This window comes from Neltuma alba, unplaced genomic scaffold (genome assembly GCF_004799145.2).
Source record: "Neltuma alba isolate B1F8T4 unplaced genomic scaffold, ASM479914v2 tig00007024_pilon, whole genome shotgun sequence".
In the NCBI taxonomy this organism is placed as follows: domain Eukaryota; kingdom Viridiplantae; phylum Streptophyta; class Magnoliopsida; order Fabales; family Fabaceae; genus Neltuma; species Neltuma alba.
In genome coordinates, this window is record NW_021634652.1 from 19,305 (window position 1) to 28,460 (window position 9,156).

The 9,156-nt window shown below is 30.8% G+C and overlaps 1 protein-coding gene across 1 annotated transcript; it reads right to left on the minus strand.

Moving 5' to 3' along the window:
- On the minus strand, positions 1-1,419 carry LOC114751692 (protein SUPPRESSOR OF npr1-1, CONSTITUTIVE 1-like). Its single transcript, XM_028940364.1, has 4 exons — positions 1,363-1,419; positions 928-1,251; positions 121-817; positions 1-8 (listed from the first exon to the last, which is right to left on the minus strand). The coding sequence occupies exons 2-4, from the start codon at positions 967-969 to the stop codon at positions 1-3; spliced, it is 747 nt and encodes a 248-aa protein (XP_028796197.1). The 5' UTR covers positions 970-1,251; positions 1,363-1,419.
- Positions 1,420-9,156: the final 7,737 nt, after the last annotated feature.

Genomic DNA, 9,156 nt, shown 5'->3' on the forward strand with positions numbered 1-9,156 from the left:
TCAAACAGCTGCAAGCATACCAAATTGTTACTAACATTAATTACCCATGAAGGGAGCATATGTGACACAAAAATGAGACATACATACATACATACATACATACATTGAACATATATATACCGGCCTCTTCTTCCTCATCATAAGGGATTACATATTTAGTTCGCCCACGACACTGAAATAAAGAAATAGTCATGTTAAGAAAGACAAGTCGGGAAAGACCAAAGAAGCAAGCATTGGGTAGATTAACAAAATCATTACCTAATAGATCCAATACAATGAGTGATGATAAACTGTGAAAATCATCAGGAATCGATCCATCATTTATGCCACACCACTTTAAATATAACTCTGTTAATGACGTTACATTCAAGCCAGCAATTTGACGAGTTATGTGAGTCTTCAAGAACTCGTCAAGATTAAGAATTTCGCAACACTGTAAATCTAAATATCCAAGACCCATTAAGGATCCAAGTGATACAGGAAGTGTACGTATAGCAGTATTCCTTGGATCAAGATATGATAATTTTTTCATACCTTTCCCAAACTCTAGGAGCACTGCAACTTTTCCACACCCACTAAGATCTAACTTCATCAAGGAATTTGTTTCTAATTTTTCTGGTAGGATTTCAAGATTTTCACAACCATCCAAGTACACCTCAATAAGTTCTTTCAACTGTCCAAGTGAGGGATGAACCTTGACAGGAGATTTGCAGCCACTAAGACGTAAATGTTCTAAATTTGGAACTCTTGAGAAGTCTGGAGTTTCCATAAAATTGAGAGAATTTCTCAAGTCGATAAATTTCAACTCTGTCATAAACTAGAATCAAATAAAATATTACAGAGTTAGTCTTACTAAACAATGTATGAATAACACAATGACAGATATATTTTCAAGATAAACAATGATGCATGAAGCATCAATTGCACCTGTTTGTCATTCCAAAGTTGCTTTATTTTGCTGTGACGCATTTCAATCTCAACAATTTTATGCAATGGAGTTTCAAGTGGAAGAACTTCCAAAGGAAATGTTGGCCATCAAAAAACTTTTAATGCACCAGATAAAGATTTCAGTCCCCTTGGTAAGATGAACCATCTACGATTTGAAGAGTGACCAAATATCTCCGCGAACAAGTTGGTCAAGTAAAATAACCTGATGCTACTCATCTTTGAAAAGGCTTCAGGATGTACTTCTACTTCTGGCTCCCCATAACAATAATCTTTCATAACAATAGCTTGTATTGCCTCAGATCCCTAATAAAAATGTCATTTTAAAGAAAAATAGCGTGAGAATGGTAACATAGTAAATAATATTAAAAATAGTAAATGTATGTCAATGATATATGTAGAAAATAAGGCACTTACCTTGTTTTTTTCCAGTACTTCCTTAATGTCCTCAATCTTCCACAACCTACTACGCTTGCGAACATTATTGGGAGATTCTTGCTTAACTATATTCCTACCCAACTCTTGAAATAAATCATGCATCTCTAATCTGCAATCTACCGTTTCAACTAATAAAGTTTTTTGGATCAAGACGTTTATTCCTATTGTTGCATGAAGACCACATCTTTCCAAAATTTGAGTCACATAGCTTTTCCAAAAGCCCTTAACTAAACAAGCAATATCTAAAAATATTGTCTTTTCTTCCTCATTCCTTAGACCATCATAACTTATTTTAAGTACTTGAAGTATATCATTATCAGGAATTTGCTTCAACCTATCTAAAGCATCTATCCACTCAGCCTTACTCCGTCCACATAGAAAAGAACCCAAAACTTCAAGTGCCAAAGGAAGGCCTCCAGCGTATTTAACCACAGATTTAGAGTACTTCAAATAATACTCGTCAGGAGGATGATTTTTGTCAGGAGGATGATTTTTGTTGAATGCTTTGTTTGAAAAGAGTTGGAGAGATTCATCTTCATTCATGGTTTTTATATGATCTATTCGTTGCTCATCTACTCCATATAAGGTGAGCAGGTGGCTATCTCTTGTGGTGATAATTATTCTGATTCCTTTACCAAACCAGTGTGGACTTTCAGCCAAATTCTTTAATTGACTTATATTATCTAAACCGTCAAGGACAAGCAGAACCTTTTTATTGCAGAGAAGCTTTCTTATCATCGTCATTCCTTCATAAGCATCAGAAATTTTCATGTCTTCTACTCTGAAATGAGAAAGAAGCCTTTTTTGCAAGGAGACTAGGCCTTCTCTTTGCAGTAAAGTTTCTCTGACGTTGGCAAGAAAACACCATACTTAAAACTTGTGAGATAGTTTTTCAAAAACAACTCTAGCAAGAGTTGTTTTGCCGACACCGCCCATACCCCATATCCCTACAAAATGTCTATCATCCAACCCAATCTCCAAGATTGCCATCATATAAAGCAGTACTCTTGACTCAATCCCAATCAGCTGATTGTCATCATAAGATGGTAATTTGGAACTTAAATAAGTCCATACATCTCGAACTATGTTTTTTATAACATCTGCTTCGGGCCTACAAAAAAAAATCATTATTTAACATGATTTATACATAGTTCTGATAAATTAAAATAATAATGAAAAATGTGACTTTTAACGAGTATTGTTTACTAAAGCTACAATACATTTTTTGTATAACAGGGGAATTGTTGAGTAAATAAGAATTTATCCATCTGCTCATTATGTTAAAATTAGAAACGTGATCATTTTACCCCAAAAAAAATCAACTTATTCACAATTTCGTTTTATTGATAGATATAAATTCATCACTTATTAACTATCAATGTGTACTGTTATTCAGTTAAGCCGTTCATCATTGGAAATTTGATTCTTTTTTTTCCCCCGTTAAGATATCAAAATGAATGCCTTTCAATTTTCCGTACGTTGCCACAATGGAAAGAGTCCTCACAATCTTAAATGATCTTGTGCACAAAACATAAATGGACTTTTAATTTCAAGCTACACAAAATCTCCAAGAAGTAAAAAAAAAATGAAAAAGAAAATTTATGACAAAGACGCTTCGTGTATTACAGAGAAAATAATTAAATAGTGGGCAATGGGGATTTTATTATTGAAATATATTTTCTTAAAAAAGTAACTAACTGCAGTTAGGGGAAATGCTTATAGCAGTTTCAAATAAATAATAGAAAATTCACAACGAAGGGCGAGTGATATATAATGATTGTTAGTCGTGATTAAATTTATAATCATATTGAAGGAATGAAATGTTAGCAACAGACCGTTAAGGAGTTGGCTGCATAATTTTGCTGTAAATAACATAATATTAGGGGTGCTCTTCCAAAAAAGGAATGAAAAAAAAAAGAGTTTTTATATTAGGTGTGGAACACAATTGATTATGTCGTTAAAAGATTTAAAAGGAAATAAAAGTTTGATTGGTATTTTGTTAATGAGTAAGTTTAAATTGCAGGATGACAACTGCTAGGTGAAGGGATATAAAAGTGCCACCAAATCCAGGAACCTTGAAACACATACGAATTGAAAAGATCATAAGGGAAAAATATAAAATGTAAATAAATTGGAAAATATGACCCCCAAAAAAAAAAACTGACATGCCCTGGTGCTCCAACCAGACAAGTTGCTAATTTCAAACAAAGCAGTTCTCCAATTCTGCACTTTGGTTATGTTTCTTCTGAACCTCTTTTCACGTTTAGCCAAGGCTTTTCCAAAACGTTTTCTTTGATTCCTTACGTCGGCTGGGTCAACATCATAGAAGATGGGAAAAACCCGTACATTGAATGTCTTTTGAGACTCAACAATCTCTTGAAGCTCATCCAAACACCATTTAGAATTTGCATAAGTTTTTGAGATAATAACGTCTGCACATAGAGAATCCTGAATTGCTTGAAAGAGACTCTGTTTTATGTTTCTCCCTCTCTCAAGATCTACATCATCCCTGAAAGTTTTGATGCCATTTCTTTTGAAAGCTTCATCTAAGTGATTCGTAAACTTCAAGCGAGTGTCTTTTCCTGCAAAACTCAAGAACACATCATATTTCCAGTTAGGAGTTGAATTAAAAGGATCAGATTTGGAAGAAGAGTCTCCTCCAACTGTATATGCCATTGCAGGGGTTCAATCTTTTCGTTTTGGCCAAAGAGTAATCTGCAACAACATAATCATATCAGTAATAGCGCAGGAAAACAAGAAAAGGAATCAGATGTATGAAATTAGAAATAGAGGAAAGTAGAGAGAAGCTTTTGTGCGGATCTATAAAAGTCATTATGCAGAGATCGACACTGTTACGAAAGTTATTGAAGTTATTGAGCCAATCTTGTTTGCCTCAGGACACTCAGCTGTGATCTGAAGACCCCAAACTGCCATAAAACGGGAGATGTGGGCGAATAAAGAACCAACTAACCTTTTTCCTTTTCTCTTTTCCTAACCTGCTTCTTTTTCCATTGAGTGAAAAGCAAAGACTTACTTTAGTGCGGCTTCATGATTTTTCCTTCTTATTTAGGAGCAATATTCTCGTTTAATTTACAAGCCTATACAAATACGTGTGCTTCAAACATTTTACGAAAAAAAAACAAAAAAACAAAACAAGAAGAAGCAACCAGTTAAATCCGGTATATATTTTTAAATTTTTTGGCCAAATTTTAAATTTTTATTTCACAAAGCGTCACCACATCATCTAACCGATATGACCAAAAAGGGGTGCTTTTTATAAACAAATTTACTTGGACTTTATAAGACGTTGGAGAGAGAAACGTGGATTCCAATTTCAGAGATATTATATTACTGCTTATTTCCTTGTTTGAAAATTGAAATTTTTTATTTTTTCTAAGGCAAAAACGGGAACAATCGTAAGGTTTCTTCTGAGAAAGAGCTCTCAAAAATATTTATCCAAAAAGCAAAGAAAAATTAGTGATGGTGATATCGAGAAAGAGAGAAAACAAAGGTGAGATAAATTTGGATAAAGATAAAGTTGAATTTTTTAATATATACTAAATTTAATGAGTTAACCACTATTCTGAAGTTATTAGAAAATGGTTGAAAATAACTTATATTTTGTATGGGAACAGGAGGAAATACTTCTCTGATCATTTTCCATTACCATTATAAGTTACCTCTAAACATTTCTAAGATGAATAAAAGGTATGTATAAGTCATTAAAACTATTTAAAAATAAAATAAAATATCTATTTTACTCGTATCTAAAGAAATTTTTAAAAAAAATTTTACATTCTTTTCGTAATTAATAACTCTAATTCGGGGTAATATATTGACAGAATCTAATTAATATCCTATAGTGATTTATGATAAAGAAAAGACTATTTATCTCTTTTTAAAAGGTGTTTTATAATTACGACCGGGAAGGTTATACAGTATAATTCACACACGCATAAATCAATAAAAAAAATCAAGGGAAAATCCCAAAAAAAGTCCTTGGAATATGGGAAATGCCACATTGAGTCTTTAAATTTCGAAAATGACAGAATGGGTTATTGACCCATTCTGTCATTTGTAAAATTCAGGCGAATTGACAATTTTACCCTCATTTATTCATTCACTGTAATGATTCAAGGAATCACTATAAGAGTTTAGGTGTTACCTAGATTCGTGTAGCGAATAACTACTCACTTTTTCATAGTCAGATGTCTTGTTATTAACTACAACTAATTCTGTAATCACTAGAACAATGTAAGCATTACCTAGATTTGTGTAGAGAATAACTACTCATTTTTTCACAGTCAGATATCTTATTATTATCAGGTACCTTATTATTAACTACAACGAATCTTGTAATCACTAGAACAGTGTAAGCGTTACCTAGATTTGTTTAGAGAATAACTACTCACTTTTGCTCAGGGGCAAAATTGTCAATTCGCCTGAATTTCACAAATGACAGATTGGGTCAATGACCCATTCTGTCATTTTTAAAATTTAAGGACCCAATCTGGGATTTGGTATATTCCAAGGGCTTTTTCTGAGATTTTCCCAAAAATCAATATGAAAGCATATTCTTGATGGCAAAAAATAAAAAATGGAAAATGAAAGATCACAACCCATTTCAGTGGACTTAAACCTTTCACAATATTCCAAAAAGCCATAGCGTTCGCTTCACGCAGTAGGCTAAATTGATATATTAATTATAGGATTCAGATTCATATAGTAGCCGAAAGCATTTTTCTTTAGTATCATAAAATATTTTGCGGTTTAATTTTGTCCTTAAATTATATTGGATTAAGATGCATCCAACACGCTGAAATATTTTCTCAGGTGCATTTAGCATCTCGAAATATTTTGTGATGTATTAAACACCCTAAAGTATTTTTCAGGTGCATCTAGCACTCTGAAATTTTTTTTTTTTGCCTTGGTGCTGGATGTACCAAAAAATATATTTTAGGATGCTAGATGCACTAAAAAATACTTTAAGGTACTGAATGCACTTAAAAAAAATTTCAAAGTGCTAGATACATCACAAAATATTTTAGGATGTTGGATACACTTAGAAAAATACTTCAGGATACTGGAATAGAAATATATAAATATAAGGCTAAAGTATACATTTGGTCCTTTAATTTTGTATAAGGTTTCAATTTAGTCCCTTAATTATAAAAAGCATACATTTAGTCCTTTAATCCTAAAATCATTAGGTTTAATGATGATTTTTTATAACAACCATAGATATTTTGAACATTAAATTTAATATGTTAGCATTTGAGAATATTTTATCAACATTTAAGATTTTAATGTCATTATTTTTTAAAAAAAAATTAGGGTTAAAAGACTAAAAGTATACTTTTTAAAGTTAATCGACCAAATTGAAATCTTGTACAAAGTTAAAGGACCAAATGTATGTTTTAGTCTAAATATAAAATATATAAATGGGTTAAGGTGTAATTTTGATCTTGATTTTATTTCTCAGATGCTATTTTGCTTTTGATCTTTTTTTCAGATGCAATTTTACCCCTGATCTTTGGGTGCAATTTTGACCCTGATCTTTGAGTGCAGATCTTATTTTTTAGGTCCAATCTTATCCCCAATATTTGGGTGCAAAAAAAAGAAAAGGATCAAATTTAAAATTACATCGGTTAAAGTATATATTTGGTCCTTTAACTTTGTACAAGGTTTTAATTTGATCCCTTAACTTTAAAAAGCATACATTTGGTCCTTTAACCCTAAAATCATTAGGCTTCAATGATATTTTTTTATAACAATCATGAATTTTTTGAAAATTAAACTTAATATGTTAGTATTTGAAAATATTTTATTAACATTTAAGATCTTAATGTCATAATTTTTTTAAAAAAAAATTTAGGGTTAAAGGACTAAAAGTATATTTTTTAAAAGTTAAGGGACCAAATTAAAACATTGTATAAAGTTAAAAAACAAAATGTGTACTTTAGCCAAATTACATCACTAAAAAAATCAGAAGTAAAATTATACCTAAGAAATAAAATCAGGATCAAAATTGCACCTTAACCTTATATAAATTATGTAAATATAGAATAGAATCTATTTTAATTTATTTATTATTAATTTTAATTATATTTCCAAAAGAGTAATTTTAACTTTACCGTTAACTTCCCAAAAATTCAATAAGTAAAAATACATCTACCACCGTTGAGTATCTTTTAGTAGCGCTCAGCACCTTAAAATAATATTTTTAGTGCAATTTTACTTTTAAAGTACTTTTTAATTAATTTTTACCACATTTTCCTCATATTTCTAATACTAAACTTCTATTTTTATAGTATTTTTAAGAATTAGGTTTTTTTAATTTTTGGTAATCATCTTTAATATTTTCTAAACATATCTTCTATGTTTTTAATCATAATTTTTAATTATTTTGCATTGAAAACATGGAAGATAAATATTGAAAAAATTTAAGATGACTATTGAAAAATTGGGAAGTCTTTACTAAGCAATAAAAACAATTAAAAATTATAGTTGAAAATATGAAAGATAAGTCTAAAAGATTTTCAAGATGACAAATGAAAAAAATTAAAAAAAACTCAGTACAAAAAAATATGGAAAATTGGTACTAAAGATGTGGAAAAGGAAAATGAGTGATAAAAAAAATAACTCTGAAAATTTCAAAAGTAAAATTACACTAAAAAATTACTTTAAAATATTAAATAGGGAAAATTGCAAATAAAGACTCCCAAATATATAAAATTACAATTTGGTACCTTAAATTTGGAAAATAACAAATAAAGTCTCGATCTCACTTTTGCAAATATAAAATGTGGGTGAAATGTCTGAAATGCCCCTCAGTCAAATGACAAGTTGACTATGAGAAACGACAAGTTCACTTTAGCGAATGACAACTTCAATAGACCAAATCACAACTTAGGTGAGAGTATGCCAAATGACAAGTTAACTATAAGAAATGACAAGTTCACTTTAGCAAATGACAACTTCAGTAAACCAAATCACAATTTGGCTGAGGGGCATTTTACACATTTCACCCACATTTCATATTTGCAAAAGTGGAACCGGGTCCTTATTTACTATTTTTCAAATTTAGGGTCTCAAATCATAATTTTACATATTCGGGGGTCTTATTTGCAATTGCTCCTATTAAGTATTAGTTTAAAAAAATACCTTATTCCTAAATACATGAAATTTGGATAAGATTTTCGGATATTGGAGCTCCGTTTCGCATGTGATTATGTAACGAAGCTCATTGTAAAGATATTGCATGGCGTGCATGCTTCCCCGTTAAAGGGAATGAAGAAGATAGGAAATTTTATTTTGCACAATTCAGATCTCTTTACATTAATTTATTAACAAACTTTTTTCTTGAAAAGAGGTTTACATGTCACACAAAAAAGTTACGACCAAAGGACACATCCAAATTCAGCTGTTGATGCAAAGGAGTATTTTGGCTGTGAAACTTTTTATTCTTTTTCTTTTTTTGAAAAATACCAAAGTCATCAATTTCATAAATTTAAAATCCTTTAATATCCTTATTTATAATTAATTTTGTTCATTGTATATTATTTTAGATCCGGCATAGTTTAATTTTATAACTGGGTTCTTTTTATTTGCCCCCTCTTTCTAGTTTATTATGGTAAGTAATATATATGATTATGTTGTTGAAAATCAGCATTGGGACCGACAAACGAAGAGGCCAAAAACCTGCAATAATGGCATATAGCGTCCTTGGAGATCAAGGAGTCCTCAAGCTCTCCTAAACGGAGGATATGGTCT

What these genes read in the sequence shown, in the direction of transcription:
- LOC114751692 (XM_028940364.1), bottom strand. Translation starts at nt 969, where the DNA reads ATGCGTCACAGCAAAATAAAGCAACTTTGGAATGACAAACAG. An exon ending in AACTTTGGAATGACAAACAG is followed by an intron (nt 818 to 927) that starts GTGCAATTGATG and finishes ATTTGATTCTAG; the next exon opens with TTTATGACAGAGTTGAAATT.